The sequence below is a fragment of the Phoca vitulina genome, unplaced genomic scaffold (assembly GCF_004348235.1).
Source record: "Phoca vitulina isolate PV1807 unplaced genomic scaffold, GSC_HSeal_1.0 scaffold44, whole genome shotgun sequence".
In the NCBI taxonomy this organism is placed as follows: Eukaryota; Metazoa; Chordata; class Mammalia; order Carnivora; family Phocidae; genus Phoca; species Phoca vitulina.
Genome location: NW_022589747.1, coordinates 9,217,529 through 9,235,129, shown reverse-complemented (window position 1 = coordinate 9,235,129; position 17,601 = coordinate 9,217,529). Strand labels below are relative to the sequence as shown.

At 40.1% G+C, this 17,601-nt stretch overlaps 1 protein-coding gene across 1 annotated transcript in view; it reads right to left on the bottom strand.

The window, feature by feature from the left end:
- LANCL2 (LanC like 2) overlaps window positions 1-17,601 on the bottom strand; it is a 56,729-nt gene that overhangs the window by 7,134 nt on the left and 31,994 nt on the right. Inside the window, exons 3-6 of the mRNA XM_032430486.1 lie at window positions 12,353-12,560; window positions 11,276-11,423; window positions 10,031-10,177; window positions 5,981-6,163 (exon numbers count right to left, since the gene is read on the bottom strand). Of these exons, the coding sequence (XP_032286377.1) occupies window positions 5,981-6,163; window positions 10,031-10,177; window positions 11,276-11,423; window positions 12,353-12,560 (686 nt within the window). The remainder of the gene's footprint in view (window positions 1-5,980; window positions 6,164-10,030; window positions 10,178-11,275; window positions 11,424-12,352; window positions 12,561-17,601) is intronic.

The window sequence follows — 17,601 nt, the reverse complement described above, 5'->3', positions numbered from 1 at the left end:
GTAGGAACAATCAGATATCCTGATGCTTACAAAAAAGAATCTCTCTTCTTATGTCACATATACAAACCTAATATACAAAATATACATGTAATATATAAAACGTAGTTAGAGACAGCTCATAGTTCTAAATCGAAATCCGTGCAGCTTGGAGAAGAATATTATCTGTAACCTGGGGGTAAGTAAAATTTTGTGACAATTAATAAAGGGAAACCTCACTAAAGTGGAGTTGGGAGGTTAGAAGGGCAAGCCTGCCACTCTACTCAATTCCAGAAAGACTTGTCGATTACAGACCCCAACAGAAGAGGGAACAGGAAACAGGAAAGAATCATCAGTTATAGGCCCCAACGGGGAAAAAAGGTTCACCGCATCTCCTACAAGAATTCGACTACCCCTGCAACTCAGCCAATGAGAAACTGGCATGACCCTGAACTCCTGCTTTTTTCCAATGGACTGACATTCAAAACCACCTCTCCCCCGCTCCTCCTTCTTCTCCATAAAATAATGTTCATCTCCTTTGTTTGTTGGACTTGCCTACGGTTTTGTCATAGCTTGCATATCCCAAAATGTAATTCTCTGCTATTCTTGAATAAGCGCATTTTGCTGGTAAAATAACTGGCTGTTTTATTTTTTTGGTTAACAACTTCTTAGACAAGATACAGAAAGAAATTACCATAAAAAACTTGATAAAACACAGACTTTATCAGAATTAAAAACTCTATTCCTCAAAAGATACCATAAGGATTATGATTAGGCCAACTACAAAATTATTTCCAGGGTCGAGCTCTGCATCGGGCTCCCTGCTCGGCGGGAGGCCTGTTTCTCCCTCTCCCACTCCCCCTGCTTCTGTTCCCTCTCTCACTGTGTCTCTCTCTGTCAAATAAATGAAAAATCTTAAAAAAAAAAAATTATTTCCAAAACACCTATCTGACAAAGACTTGTAACCAGAACATAGGAAGAATCCTCACAACTCAATAATAAAAAGATAAAAGATTAAAACAACGTGGGTAAAAGGAACGAACAGACGTTCAACAAAGCAAGATACATAAACGAGCCATGAACACAAGCAAAATTGCTACCCATTAGAAACTACAATGAAATATCCGCCAGAATATAATTAAAAAGCCTTTCAGTACCACGTGTGAACTCTCTTACATTGTTGATGGAATGTAAAAGGTACGACAGCTGTTACTTTGTGGAGATGTCTGGCAGTTTCTTACACTTACTTTCTGATCCAGCAATTTTACTCCGAGGTACTGGCCCAAAAGGAATGAAAACACATGTCTACAAAACGACCTGTACAAGAATGTTCATAGCAGCTTATTCATAAGAGTAAAAAACTAGAAACAACTGGAAAAAAAATTGATAAAGTGGTAGATTTATATAAGGGATGCTCACACTCAGGAAGGTATCAACCATCTTGAGGAAGAAGGAAAGAAAGTATAATTTGAAAGAATCTCTCCAGCTGATTCTGATATGCACTCCTTCAAGATATTCCATGTTTCAAATAATCAACTTACAAATGAGCTTTTGGAACACCGTTTATATGAAAACATTTTCTGATGTCTGGTCAACGGCTGACCATCGGAGAGCATAAGGCGTGGTGGTTTCCTACTTTAAAGAATCAAAAGATTATATCGGTATCACTTTGGTATGACTTATATGGTTTTCCTGGGCCGCATATTTGTAAATACCTTCCCAAATACAATTTTCATTTGACCAGTGTTAGCATCTGTTTACAGTGGCTGAATCCACATACTGCTAATGCTGGAGGGCCCATGTGTGTAGTTAGAAGGTAGAACTGGTTACCATCACTTGTGGTTTACTGTCAGATAATCAAGAACTGCTCAGCAAAATAGCTTCCAGCTATAGGGTCCACAAATGTAATTTGCTAGAAAATCATTTGCAAGTAATATAATTCCTAATATAGCACAGAGTATTATTAAAACCCTGACATTTTTCAAGGATCATCTAGAATACAATATAATTTTAAATTAACAGTGTATGTTCATACAAAGTAGAGTCCACCCAACTAACACACATGATTAGCATCTCTAGGAAGGGAAAACAAATTAAGTGAAACTAAACTCAATTTATAGTTTTATTTGTGAAGGATATTAATATTTTTTGCAAACACCTGAAAACCTTATGCTTTCATCAGCATTCTTGAAGAACTTACATGAGTTCACATGCCAGCAAGAGAAAATGTTGAAAACTTATATAAAATGCAAGCACTTCCTAATTCTGAGACAGCCTCAATGAATGCAGATGCTCTTAATTTGAGTTAACAATAACTTGAGAGAAAATGGACCCTCGAGCTGTGTTTCTCTAGCTTTGCATTTCCACCCCACCCCCTACCCTGTCTCTGCCCACCCCACCCTCCGCCTTGGCCAAACACCAATCTCACACTTCACTCATATATTGTAAAACTCTATCATATATGCCTTTTCAAATTACCATTGAGGCCTTCTGTCCCCAAAGATTGATACTCCTTGCCTTCCTCATGTTTGAGACTCTTGATGTAAATGGACAAAATTAAGTTTTAGTGACTAAGTACGGGATCGTAATGTCTTTGCTCTATGCTTAAGAGAAGAGGGAACTTGCTGTTTCGGAAGAAGGCAGGGACAGACATTCCGATGATATTCTGAGCCAAAGCCAGATAAGCAGCAGCTGCTGGGAGGCATCTGTGGTTTGCCGAGAGCAGGGCTCTGCTATGGGTGCTTTGTGTGCTCCCCGTGTGACCAGCGGCCGTAGAAACAGACGGCGTGACAACCAACGGGGCTAGGAGAAAGGGATCTCCCTAGGCTGATGGCCCCATTGGACGTCCTGGCTCCCGATTACCTGCTTACCGTTCTCTCGGGGAGGGGGGGAGACGGGGGGCCGGACGGGACACTCAAGCCGAGACCGTCAGCCACCAGGAGGGCCCACCTGCGCTGCTTGCCCTCTTTAATGTGAAAGAGAAAAAGGCGCCCAGCAAACAAAAGCTTTCACTTTTTCTCAAAGTCATACATCTGTTTTAAATATCAAAGGGTCCTTGTTTGTCAACAATATACTCGTCATGGTTGGACAATTACAATATTAGAGACTTATCTCAATGTCACTGAAGTTACAACAATCATTCTAAGGCTCTAAAAAAGGGAGGCACTGATTTGAAAGGAATTTTATTTTATTTAAAGACTGAGGTATTAGGCGCCTGGGTGGCTCAGTTGGTTAAGCGACTGCCTTCGGCTCAGGTCATGATCGCAATGTCCTGGGATCGAGCCCCTGCATCGGGCTCCCTGCTCACCGGGGAGTCTGCTTCTCCCTCTGCTCCTCCCCCTCCTCGTGCTCTCTCTCTCTTAAATGAATAAATAAAATCTTAAAAAAAAAATCAAAATAAAAATAAAGACTGAGGTATTGTTAAGAAGATGAATCCTTAAATTCTTTTGATTTCCGAAGAGTATATTTCACTATGCTTTTTCTTTTTAACATAACTTTCTGAGTTATTTTCTTAAATGCTCATACCTGACTTTTATATTTGAATATTTTAGGTGTTACTCTTGTAGGAGGACTAAAAAATTCTGAAAAATTAGGCAAAATCATGAGATTCCCCACAATTTTTCTAAATTATTATGGTTAGTCACAAAGGGAAAATAAAATTGATTCCGGGATTAGTTCTTTTGTTATTTCTAGGTAGAAATATGAATTCTGCTTCATTAATTCTATCTATTTCTACAAAACTAAGAGACTTTGCCAAAACACTAATCAATCATGTGGTTACTGTTATATACTTTGATATATGAAGAACAACCTCCAACACAAATATTACAAATAAAGATGCATTAAAAAGATAAAATTACAAAAGAAGCATTATTTACAATCCAATTAAAAAACGGGCAGAGGACCTGAATAGACATTCTTGCAAAGAAGACAAAGAGACTGCTAACAGACAGTGAAAAGATATTCAACAGACTAGTCAGCAGGGAAGTACAAATCAAAATCATAATGAGATATCATCTCACACCTGCTGGAATGGCTAAGATCAAAAAGACAAGAAATCACAAGTGTTGGAGAGGATATGGAAAAAAAGGAACCCGTGTACACTATTGATGGGAATGAAAATTGGTTCAGCCACTGTGGAAAACAATATGGAGGCTCCTCAAAAATTTAAAAATAGAGATAACATATGATCCATTAATTTGACTACTGGGTATTTACCCAAAGAAAACAAAAACACTAATTCAAAAAGATACATGCACCTCTGTTTATTGCAGCATTATTTATAATAGCTAAGATATGGAAACAACCTGAATGTGCACTGACAGACAAATGGATAAGATGTGATGTGTGTGTGTGTTTGTAATATATTACTCGGCCGTAAAAAAGGATGAGATCATGCCATTTGGTACAACATGGGTGGACCAAGAGGGTATTATGCTGAGCGAAATAAGTCAGACTGAAAAAGGCAAATACCGTAAGATTTCATTCATATGTGGAATCTAAAACAGAAAAATGAATAAACAAACAAAAAGCAGACTCATACCTGTAAATACAGAGAACAAACTGATGGTTGTTGGGGGGGTTGGGCAAAATGGGTGAAGGGAGTAGGAGATAACAGGCTATGGAATGAATAAGTCACAGGAATAAAAGGCAGAGCATAAGGAATATAGTTAATGATACCGTAGTAGTGTTGCATGGTGAAAGATGGTGACAGATGGTGGTTACACTTGTGGTCACAGCATAATGTGTAAATTGGGGCAGCACTATGTTGTACATTTGAAACTAATACAACATTGTGTGTCAACTACATTCAAATAAAAACTTTTTTTTTAAGATTTTATTTATTGATTTAAGAGAGAGAGTGAGCCTGAGGGGAGGGGCAGAGGCAGAGGGAGAAGCAGACTTCTTGCTGAGCAGGGAGCTCAACGCGGGGCTCAATCCCAGGACTTCGGGATCATGACCTGAGCCAAAGGCTGACGCTTAACCGACTGAGCCACCCAGGTGCCCTCAAATAAGAAATTTAAAAAATAAAACCAAATGTGGTATAGTCTTCTAAAAAACTTGCTTGAAAACATTGTTTTCTTTAAACGTGAATTATTTTTCCAAGAAATGTTAAAAAACTTAAATGTTACAGGATACAGTAAGCTGTCTGTAATTTCAACTTCTATTTAATAAAATAGTAAGAGAACGCCTTTACGGGGCGCCTGGGTGGCTCAGCTGGTTAAAGTGACTGCCTTCGGTCAGGTCATGATCCTGGTGTCCCAGGATCGAGTCCCCCATCAGGCTCCCGGCTCAGCAGGGAGTCTGCTTCTCTCTCTGACCCTCCCCACCTCATGCTCGCTTTCTCTCTCTCTCTTCTTAAAGAAAAAGAAAACACATTTAAAGACAACCTAAAAAAAAAAAAAAAAGCATTGTTTGCTTTCAACTTACAAGGTTAATCCTTGGTCCAGGAGAAAAATCGAATGCATTCTTAATATTGTGCCCAAATATTATCTTGAGACTACCAGAATTATTCAGTAAAGGGACTGCCTATTTTTCTATAACACCCCGTATGTGTAAAACTTTGAACATCACACTTCTCCCTTATGAATAATTTTATAACAATTTTAAACTCAAACTTAAAGGGCCCCAAATAAGCATCATCATCCAACAATAAAGACTTATTCAACGAAGAAAATAAAATGATGTGAAGTCAAACAAAAAAGCGTTTGCCTACTGCCTTCTCGGATATTCACACGCAGAATAAAAATCATTACTATGCTGTCCCCCAGGTTTTCTTTTTACATATGAATATAATCCCTGTTAAAATACACATACATACCCTTATAGCTCCAACTACAGGGGTGATAAAGTGAAACAGGGAGATTTTATTTTGTAAAAACATTAATTCGAAAAGGTTTTTAGTTTGCAATCAAATGTGCTGGCCAAAATCAAACTGAGAACCTGTTGGAGAAAAGTGGATTTCTAAACATTAACTGCTTGTGATACAAGTGGAGGTACTGACCTTGTAAGCTTGCAGAAGCATGTGGATGACCCCGGGCGCACCATGGCACCAGTGGACCAAGCGATCGGTTTCATTGCTTAATGAGGACGGATAATTCCCAGATCGGAATCTTTTGTGGCGCACATAATCAATACTAGGTTTCACCATTTCTGTCAAGGTTTCTTGGTCCACTTTTGCTGCTGGCTTTAAACAAATGAAAAAAACCCCAAACATTTATTTTTCCTTAAGTTTTTTTTTAAATTTTATTTTATTATGTTAGTCATCGTACATCATTAGTTTTTGATGTAGTGTTCCACGCTTCACTGTTTGCATATAACACCCAGTGCTCCATGCAGTACGTGCCCTCTTTAATACCCATCACCAGGCTAACCCATCCCCCCACCCCCCTCCCCTCTAGAACCCTCAGTTTGTTTCTCAGAGTCCATAGTCTCTCATGGTTCGTCTCCCGCTCTGATTCCCCCCCTTCATTTTTCCCTTCCTTCTCCTAATGTCCTCCATGCTATTCCTTATGTTCCACAAATAAGTGAAACCGTATGATAATTGACTTTCTCTGCTTGACTTATTTCACTTAGCATAATCTCCTCCAGTCCCATCCATGTTGATGTAAAAGTTGGGTATTCATCTTTTCTGATGGCTGAGTAATATTCCATTGTATATATGGACCACATCTTCATCCATTCATCTGTTGAAGGGCATCTCGGCTCTTTCCACAGTTTGGCTATTGCAGACATTGCTGCTATGAACATTGGGGTGCATATGGCCCTTCTTTTCACTACATCTGTGTCTTTGGGGTAAATACCCAGGAGTGCAATTGCTGGGTCATAGGGTAGCTCTATTTTTAATTTTTTGAGGAACCTCCATACTGTTTTCCAAAGTGGCTGTACCAACTTGCATTCCCACCAACAGTGTAAGAGGGTTCCCCTTTCTCCACAGCCACTCCAACATGTGTTGTTTCTTGACTTGTCAATTTTTGCCATTCAAACTGGTGTGAGGTGGTATCTCAATGTGGTTTTGATTTGAATTTCCCTGATGGCTAATGATGATGAACATTTTTTCATGTGTCTGTTAGCCATTTGTATGTCTTCTTTGGAGAAGTGTCTGTTCATGTCTTCTGCCCATTTTTTGACTTGATTGTGTTTTTTTTAAGCCTTTGTACCATAGCTAATATGGCAAAGCATCCATTACCTGGAATACTGAGAAACATCTAAAATTCAAATTAATTCACTTATCTGGTTATTTAAGACTTGGGCAGACCTTGTTTTATTTCAACTTGTTGTGATGTTGAAGACAATGTCTGAAGGCCATCTGCTGGAGAATTCCCTCTTGCTCAGGGCAGGCCTTTAACTGACTCAGTGAGGCCCAGCCACATTATGGAGGAGAAACGGCTTTACTAAAAGCCCAAGCATTTGTAAGAGTGCTGACAATAATGATTCATCTTTGGCCCTCCATCTTGTTCATGTTTGCTCAGTGGCCTCTCTTGTGGCTATGTGTTCCGGGCCCCTTGGAGAATGACATACATACCTTAGAAATGCCGGCCAAGGCAGGCATAGGGGGAGGCCTGTTTTGGCCTCTCATGAATCTGTCAGAGATAACATAGTCTTGCCCCTTCCTGATGCACAGCTGGGGCCACAAGATCTCACTAAAGGGTAGCTGTCAATTAGGTGCCTGCAAGCCCTCCGAGGTGTGTGCGAACGCTCTGATCTCACTACAATGCCCTTCTGCATGTCGCTCCCTCTACAAAATCTAGGGACTAAGGTCTGGACTTTGCAGAGAATAACTAGGCAGCTGCTGTAGATCCTCCTCTGCCCGATCCCCCCCGTCAGTAAGGTACCCCGAATAAAACTCTGTGTAAACTCTATGGAGTGGCCTGCTTCGTTTTCTGGTCTCAAAGTGTCTTCTCAGTCGGGGGAGACTTTCCTGTCCCTCCCCCACCTTCTAACACCATTTAAGTGTAAATCTCACCCAAAATGTCCTCACAGAAACACCCAGAAAAATGTGTGACCACATACCTGGGCGCTGTGGCCCAGCCAAATTAATTATCTAATATTAACCATCACGGAGAGCTAGCTAACATTTTTAATGGGGGCTCTGAAATACCTACGTCTGTCAATCTTTTATCTGAGCTGTTTCTCCAACATACAACAACAACAAACAACAACAAAAACAGCCCCATGTCAATCGCCCTCCTGGAACGGCCGCGGTGAGACCAAGGGTGGGGGGGGCGCGCGATTCCGCCCGCGGGGGCAGGGAGGGCGCGCCCAGCACCCTGCGGCCTTTGAGGCCGGCCCGCTGCGCTCGGCTCTGTGCTTCGCTTCAACTACCCTCTACAGCCGGCTTTCTGGAGCTGAAAGATCTGGTTCAACTCCTCCGGACCCTCCCCTTTTGTCTCCAGCAGCAGCTGGGGGGAACAGTCACGGGGCAGGGCGACCCTCCTGACGGAGATGCAGCCGCTCCGGCTGAAGACTTCGAGCGCAGCCCTCCTGCGCCCACACCTCCTGGCCCACACGTCCTGCGCCCGCACGTCCCGGCCCGAGCGCACCCGGCCGGGCTCTCCTTCCGCGGTACCGGCACCTTCAGCTCCGGCGGGCTCGCGTGTGCTCTCCTCCATCCTGTCTGGTCGCTTGCCATTCTGCCCTCTAGTCTCAGTCTACCTGTTCGTAGTCTGGGCCTCCGGATGGTCTCCTAGTCTCACCAGGGAAGTTGGGTTTCATAGCTGCACGTTCACTTTAAAGGCAGATAAAGGGCACAACCCTGGGGACTTGTGTTTCTCTCAAGGAAACCCCGGATATCTAACAAAATTAACCTCAACACCTACATCTAAACTTTAAGGTTACGTCTTACTGGTGTGGTTTTCATATGGTTAATGTTCCCCTAAGCCAAGTTTCAAAAGCTGGTGTTAAAACATTTTCTTGGGGAAACAAAACAGAGACAAACTACCAACTTTCCAGAAGAATAGTGCTATTTTAAAAAGAGATATGGACTTCTAGTTACTTTGAAAACATGTGTCTGCACTATAAAGAAAATTCACAAATTGGGATACATATGTTTTGCTTTCTACAACAATAAACAAAGACAACTAATTACCAGAAAAGGGGGTTTTAGGCCCGTTTAGATATGAATCTCCTTTAATGGTAGAGTAGGTTTAAAAAAGGGATTTGAAGTAAAAATTTTTAGCTTTTAGTTAAGAAGTTTTAACCTAAATGCTAATCCATGCTCCTTGACTTGCTAGCTTTGTGATTTTTGAGCATTAACTACTCTGTTATGGGTGGGGTCGATAAAGAAAGGCTTAATTGGGAAAAAAAGAAAAAGGCTGTGTACGCAGCAGGGAAGGGCACCACAGGCCATAGGGCCGGAAGCTGGGTGAAGCACTACTTGGGGGGGGCGGTCTCCGCCTGCCTGACAGAACGGGACTACTCAGTTCAAGCGATGTCAGGCATGACTGAGAGACCAGATCAGAACCCCAACAATAAACCAGTTGAAAGTTTAGAACACAACCGAAAGCAAGTTGGGGGTATCTGAATAGGAAAAAGTCTCTGCCTCAGTCGGGATTCTGGAGGCCCCTTCTGCTCCCTGAAGGTTCCCCTCTATTCGAAGAGTAACGACTCCAATGAGCAGAAGGACACGGACCGAAGGAAAATGTGGCCACTAGACACCTAACCCAGGACAAAACCGCATGTACAATGTGCTCTCAGGGCGCCTGGGTGGCTCGGCTGGTTAAGCGTCTGCCTTCAGCTCAGGTCATGATCCGGGAGTCCCGGGATCGAGTGCCGCATCGGGCTCCCTGCTCAGCGGGGAGCCTGCTTCTCCCTCTGACCCTACCCCCCCGCCCTTCTGCTCGCTCTCTCACATTAAAAAAAAAAAAAAGTGCTCTTAGCACTTCAGTGCTTGGGGTTCATGAAGCAGAGCTTAAGTATCCACGATTCAATGTAGGATCCTTATTTTATTTCAGCCTGCTTGACTTACACTAAAATTTCAGTCCCCGTTTCCTATCTGGCCGAGTATGCATATACCAGAGTCACTGTATTAGGGTTTCCGAGCACCCTTCTTCACCTGCATTAGCATGTAGTAGATCCCGGCCATGCCGTGCGCCGCTCCAACATACTGCTTCCTGTGCCATTGGAACAGCAGGGGGCAGCGCTCGGCCTTCCTTTCTTCCCTCGACAGCGTCTTGCCTGACTCGATAATAGCGCTGACTACCTACGGAGGTGAGGAGACAGCGTTAGCCCAAAGAACTTAGGTGTATCCTGTTTTCGTCTAATTAACACTAACAATTCTATATAGATTTCTTAACCTAAAAATCCAGAAGCAGGCAGTAGGCACCACTGTTATCTTTAGTTTATAAATTAATAAATACAGGCAGAGAGAAATCAGAAGAGAAAAAGAAATTAGGAAGTCAAACCACAACGTTAAAAGTCCTCTGTATGAACAGTTTACTAGAATCTAGAAAAACTTCCTATAAAAACTATCCTAGACAACTTAGTTGCCTTGTAACTGCAATGTTTTCTCCAAAAGACTGGCAGTACATCTAGGAAAGGCTGGAGGAATTTAGCCTTATTTATGAAAGGCTAATGAAATGAGGTCTCTTGTGTCATGCAGATTTTAGTTAAATCAAAAGAATATCATATTTGTAATGACTATGTAGCAAAGACACAATTGTTCCCTCATATCCCTTCTCCCTCCACACTTTTGGTAACAATGCTCTAAGTTTTGGCTGGGCGTCTGGCCTCTCAGCTACAGAAAGACACAGTCCTTTGACTAAGTTCTGGAAGTAGGTTGTGAGCAGAAGTGAAGTAGACCACTTCTGGATCATGGCCTTAAAAAAAAAAAAAAAAAAGAAAAGAAAAAGGAAAAAAAAGGAGCTGCTTATCCTCTACTTCCTCCCCTGTCTTGAGCCTAGGGGTGCTCGATTAGCTCTGGGGATGATGAGGGCACGCCCCTAGGATATGGGAGAAGACAAGAGAAGAACCCAGATCCTTAGCCATAGTCACTGCGACTGCCTACCAGTTCAGATGCTTTAGGAAAGAGAAATAAAGATTCTATCTTTTTGAAGCTGCTGTTGTTTGGTACTAGTAAAAACAGGTAAATTAATAGGCCTAAGAGGAGGACAGATTAAAAAAAAAAAAAACATTCCTAGAAAGGAAAAAAAAGGAGCTATTTATTGCTTTTATGAGATGCCTTAAGAAATTACTCATACCCAGAAGAAGAGTCCAGCCCCTCACGTAGCCCTGTGCTAACAGACAGGTTGGGATGGTAGAGATGACAGGACGCCCACGGCTGACGGCAAGCCCACAGTACCTCTTTAATGGCTGACTCACACACGGTGCCCGGACCGATCTCCGTGTTCAGGTAGAGTAAGGCATACAGATAACCCGCCCGACCATAAAGCAGCTCATCGGGAAGCTCTGAATCTCGGCACACGATGGTTCTCTGGAGCTGCAAAAGTCTACCCAACAAGAAAAATTCTGTTTTCCCGGAGAATGTGTGAAATTCCTCTTTCTGAAACTGTTAGTAACCCTATCAGTTTAGAAATAACCTGTTACTTATTTTTAATTTAAAACTGATTCTAAGAAATACAAACAAACAAAACCCAAACAATAAAAACTTCTCCACTACACTAATTTCCCTCAGATAGCACATTAATAACAACACACCTTCCTGTTCAGAATATCTACCTTGATATCTAGTCTAACTAAACCTTGTAAGAGATGATACTCAATTTTGAAATAAGAATTAGAAGAAAATGATTTAAAATTTAAAAGAAAATTTAAAATACATTAAACTTAATTTATTTTTTAAATTTTTTTTGAAATTACACTTAATTTAAAAGAAATTAAAAGAAATAGTACTAAAATGTAGTCATTGTTTGGGAATTAGCTTGACTCATTCTATCTTTCAGCAAACATCAACTGACAACGTGTGCCAGACACTCCACCAGACCACGGGAGTAGGCCCTGATTTCTACCTCTTCGAAAAAGTATATAAACCAAAAGGTGCAATAAAAGTTTTATACTCTCTAACTGTTCCAAAACAAATGAACCTAAAAAATAACTTAGGATAGTGAATCTAAGGCACGGATATAAGCTAATTTTCATGCAGTGAAGGCAACCAGAAATTATTTAGGAAAAAGAGTAAAGAAACACGAAGAAACAGGTCTATTTCTCCCCAGATTAAGGCAGACACAAGCTTGGATAGAAAGGAGGCATATGATCTTCTCATTACGCTCAGCGTTAACATACAAACCTCCTTCACTTCTTGGAAAGATCTGTTGGCAACAGCAGACGAATTAAAAAATAATTTCCTTTTTGAATGTCTTTCTACCGTAAGACCTTGAATTGAGAATTTAGAGAAAATACTTCCAGTTTGAAAACTCACTTTGTGATGCATTCCTGGGACTCACAGTCGCTTCTGAGTTTGTGATACACCACAGCTCCTACAGCAAGGGGTCCGGCGTCTCCGCAGAGGAAAGTGACCCTGCGGCCATTCAGGTTCCGAAGTGTTCTCTTGACGTAATCCAGGGACCGGAGCAGGTGGGTCTGGTCACCCGTGACCCGATACAGCTGCAGGTACAAAAGGGCTATGCCTGGAAAATGCCCCCCCGGCCCCAAAGAAAAGCATCATTACCTTTCTTTTTCCACCTTCGGGACATTGTTTTATGATCACATGAAAAACTTACATAAACCCTAAGTTTCTGAAGGGGCATCATCAAACAAGCTACATCTGATACATCTTTGAAAAGCAGAGAGAAAGAAAAGCCCTCAGGGTAGAAAAAGCTTAAACCAAGTTGAAATCCATTATCTTGCTAATTGCTCTGTTACAGTGATTCAGTACGTCCTAGACAAGGTAAAACATTAAGACTTCCCACACATTCCCATTTTCTGTACGTTCATTTCAAGATTTTATTCCTTCTCCACTGTATTTTAAGCTAACTTGGATCCTTTTCTTTTTACTTCTCATATAATCATTTCCAAATTAAATCACTACTTTCTAAATTGTACACCCCTTTCTTTCTAATTTTTCTATTTCTCACAAGTTTTCAAAATTTTCTTTAGTGACCAAGCTATCCAAATGAACAACCAACCAGTGAGTCAACTCACTGTTTATGGGATAGCCATATGATGCAGAGTAAGGTAACAGACACAGAAGACAGAGTCTATCACCTATGCAACCTTCCTATCTTAAAGATTTTATTTATTTATTATTGAGGGAGAGAGCAGACTCCGAGCTGAGCGTGAGCCCCATGCAGGGCTCAATTTCACGACCCTGAGATCACGACCTGAGCTGAAACCAAGAGTCGGGTGCTCAACCCACTGAGCCACCCAGGTGCCCCGTAACCTTCCTATTTTAAAGAACAAATCCAGACACTTAAGTGAACCAGAAAGGGGTTTTTTTCTGAAAATCTACAGACGATGACCTACACAGCTTCTGAAAGAGGCCTGCTATTATTCCTGGACTCCAGTCACTATGATGGCTAAGTAAAAAAAAAAACAAAAAACAAACAACTGTATAAATATATACTTAATAAAATATATTACAGAGAAAGTATTGAAGAAAATGATATGATGGTGAAAAGGCCAAACAGAACATTTATTCATGTTTGAATTGGGATTCTCTATTATGTTCTTTGTCTAATATCCTACTCTCACTTCTATTATTTTTCATTTTGCTTTTTACTTTATGTTGTTTTAATTGTTTCACTTGTGTATACCTGACACACAATATTACAGCACCTTCACGTGTACAACACAGCACGGTTCACCATCTATGTTCTGCTAGGCACTGTGTTTTTAAATTTCTCTAAATAGGTAGGGTTTTTTTTGTCCTTTTATTCTCTATTTCAGAGTATCCTACTTCCTTTTCAAATGCTTAACCTCTCTCCCTCTACATATATTTGAAAAGTCCTTTTCTCATTATCCATTTCTTGAAAGTTGTTTAAGTCAGACAAATATAAAAGTACCGTATTTGTAAGCCTTGGAAAAGTATCCTTCCATAGGAATTATTTATAAGGTCCTGTATTTAAGTTGTTTTTGTATTGAAGAAATTGAAATTACAAACATAAAGAAAGCAAGCTAAAAGTACCTAGAAATTTCAAACATACTCATTTTAAAAGGTTTACAAATAAGTACTTCATGATTGACTCAGAAATCCTTAAAAAATAGAATGATGATGTGGTCAGCCTATGAACCCTAAAACCTATAGTTATATATGTATTCAATGCTTAAATATTTTAATTAATTAAATAATTAATTTTAGGGGGGGAGGGGCAGAGGGAGAATCTCAAGCAGGCTCCATGTCCAGCACAGGGCCCAATGTGGGGCTCACTCTCACAACCCTGAGATCATGACCTGAGCCAAAATCAAGACTGGGACGCTTAACTGACTGAGCAGCCCAGGCGCCCTATTTATTTTTTTAAATGTTAGCCAGGTCTTTTTTTTAATTAATTAATTTATTTTTAAGTAATCTCCACACCCAACGTGGGGCTCGGACTCTCAACCATGAGATCAAGAGTCGCATGCTCTTCCAACTGAGCCAGCCAGGCACCCCAGTGCTTAAATATTTTAAAGTAAACGACAGGCAAAATATTTTTTTAAAAAGTCATCCTAACATTCTGCCCTTGAATACTTCAATATGAATATCTAAAATATATAAAGCCAAAATAGCATTATAGCATTATAACTACCAAACTAATAATTAGTAAGTGAGACTGAGCTGTGGTATATTTTTTAGTAAATCTTTATGTCAGTTTTGGTACCAGTATCATCCTTGCTTCGTAAGATAATAGGAAGTATTCCTTATTTTCCTACCTCTGAAACAGTTTAAAAGTAGCAAAGAAAAAAAGTAACACTGAGATTTCCTGTTCTTTTTTTATTATTTTATTTTTTTAATTTTATTATTTTTAAATTCCAGTATAGTTAAGGTACAGTGGTATATTTGTTTCAGGTGTACAATATAGTGATTCAAGAATTCTATACGTTATTCAACACTCATCACAACAAGTGCACTCCTTAATCTCCATCGCCTGCTTCATCCACCCTCCCCTGCCCACTTCCCCCTGGTAACCTTCAGGACATTATATACCACATCTTCTTTATCCATTCATCCATCAGTTGATGGACATTTGGGCTCTTTCCATAGTTTGGCTATTATCAATAATGCTGCTATAAACATCAGGGTGCGTGTACCCCTTCAAATCTGTATTTTTGTATCCTTTGGATAAATACCTAGTAGTGCAATTGCTGGGTCGTAGGGTAGTTCTATTTTTAACTTTTTGAGGAACCTCCTAACTGTTCTCCAGATTGGCTGCACCAGTTTGCATTCCCACCAGCAGTGCAGAGGGTTCCCCTTTCTCCATATCCTTGCCAACATCTGTTGTTATCTGAGTTGTTCATTTCAGCCATTCTGACAGGTGTGAGGTGGTATCTTATTGTGGTTTTGATTTGTATTTCCCTGATGCCAAGTGATGTTGAACATTTTGTCATGTGTCTGTTGGCCATTTGTATGTCTTCTTTGGAGAAATGTCTCTTCATGTCTTCTGACCATTTTTAATTGGACAATTTGTTTATCTGGTGTTGAGTTGTGTAAATTCTTTTTTTTTTTAATATTTTATTTATTTATTTGACAGAGAGAGCACAAGCAGGGGGAGCAGCAGAGGAAGAGGGAGAAGCAGGCTCCCCATCAAGCAGGGAGCCCAATGCGGGGCTCGATCCCAGGACCCTGGGATCATGACCTGAGCCAAAGGCAGACGCTTCACTGACTGAGCCCCTCAGGTGCCATGAGTTGTGTAAATTCTTGACATATTTTGGATACTATCCCTTTATCAGATAAGTCATTTGCAAATATCTCCCATTCAGTACGTTGTCTTTTGGTTTTGTTGACTGTTTCCTTTGCTGTGTAGAAGCTTTTTATTTTGATGTAGTCCCACAAAAAGAGTAGCACTGGGATATCCTGTTCTTTGAAAGAAACTGTCTCTTAGTTTATTGTTTGTTTCCCCCTAGTTTTATTAAGGTATAAGTGACAAAACTGTATATGTAAGTGTACAACAGAGTGCTTTGATACATTTATGCATTGTGAAAATATTACCACAATCAGGTTAACAAATCCATTACCTCACATACCATTTATTTAATGTGTGTGATGAGAACACTTAAGATCTACTCTCTTAGCAAATTACAAGCATACAATCCAGCATTATAAACTATAGTCACAATGCTGTACATTAGATCTAAGAAACTGGTATATCTTGTAACTGAAGGTTTGTACTCTTTGACCACCATCTCTCCCATTTTTCCCACCCCGCAACCTGTGGTAATCACCATTCAACTCTGTTTCTGTGAGTTCATTTGTTTTAAGAATTCATATATATGTGAGATCATGGTTCTGTCTGGTTTATTTCACTTAGCATAATGTCCTCTAGGACCATCCATGTTGTCACCAATGACAGGATTGTGTTCTTTCTCGTGGCTGACTAATGTTTCATTACATCCACCCAGATGTAGGTATAGACACAGATGTACATGTACATGTAAATATAGATAGAAATAGATAAAAATACCACAACTTCTTTATCCATTCAACCACTGGTGGATACTAAGGTTGTTTCCATGTTTTGGCTATTGTGAATGATGCAATGAACACAGGGGTGCATGTATCTTTTCGAGTTAAGTTTTCTCCCTTTGGAAGAATACCCAGAAGTAGAATTGCTGGATTATCTGGTAGTTCTGTTTTTAATTTTTTACATTTACATTCTCCCCAAAAGTGTACTAGGGTTCCCCTTTCTCCACATCCTTGCCAACATTTGTCATCTCTTCTATCTTTAATAAAAGCCATCTTAACAGGTGTGAGGTAATATCTCATTATGGTCTTGATTTGCCTTCTTTGGTCCTTGGCCCATTTTTTAAATTGGATGATGATGATGATGATGATGATCATTTTTACTATTGAGTTGTATAGATTTTTTGTATATTTTGGATACCGACCCTTTAGCATAAATATGGTTTGCAAATATTTTCTCCCGTTCTGTGAGCTACCTTTTTTATTAATTGCTTCCCTTGCTATGCAGAACTTTTTAGTTTGATGTAGTCCCCCTTGTTTATTTTTTCTTTTGTTGCCTAAGCTTTGGGTATACAAATAACCATTGCCCAGACCTGTGTCAAGGAGCTTTACCCCTATGTATTCTCCTTAGAGTTCCATGGTTTCAGGCATTACATTTAAAGTCTCTAATCAATTTTGGGTTAATTTTTGAGAGTGGTATAAGATAGGGGTCGAGTTTCATTCTTTTGCATATGACTCTCCAGTTTTCCCAATATGATTTATTGAAGAGATGATTTTTCTCCACTGTGTGTTCTTGTTCCCTTGGTCAAGGATTATTAACCATTTATGGTAGGTTTATTTCTGGGCTCTCTATTCTGTCCCATTCTGCTATGTGTCTGTTTTCATGCCAGTACCATATTGTTTTGATTACTATACCTCTACAATATATTCTGAGATCAGAAGTGTGATACCTCCAGCTTTGTTCTTTCTAAAGACTGCTATTGCTATTCTGGTTGTTTCGTAGTTCCATGCAAATTTTAGGTTTTTTTTTTTTTTTTTTTACATAATTATCTATAGATCTCTTTGGGAAGTAT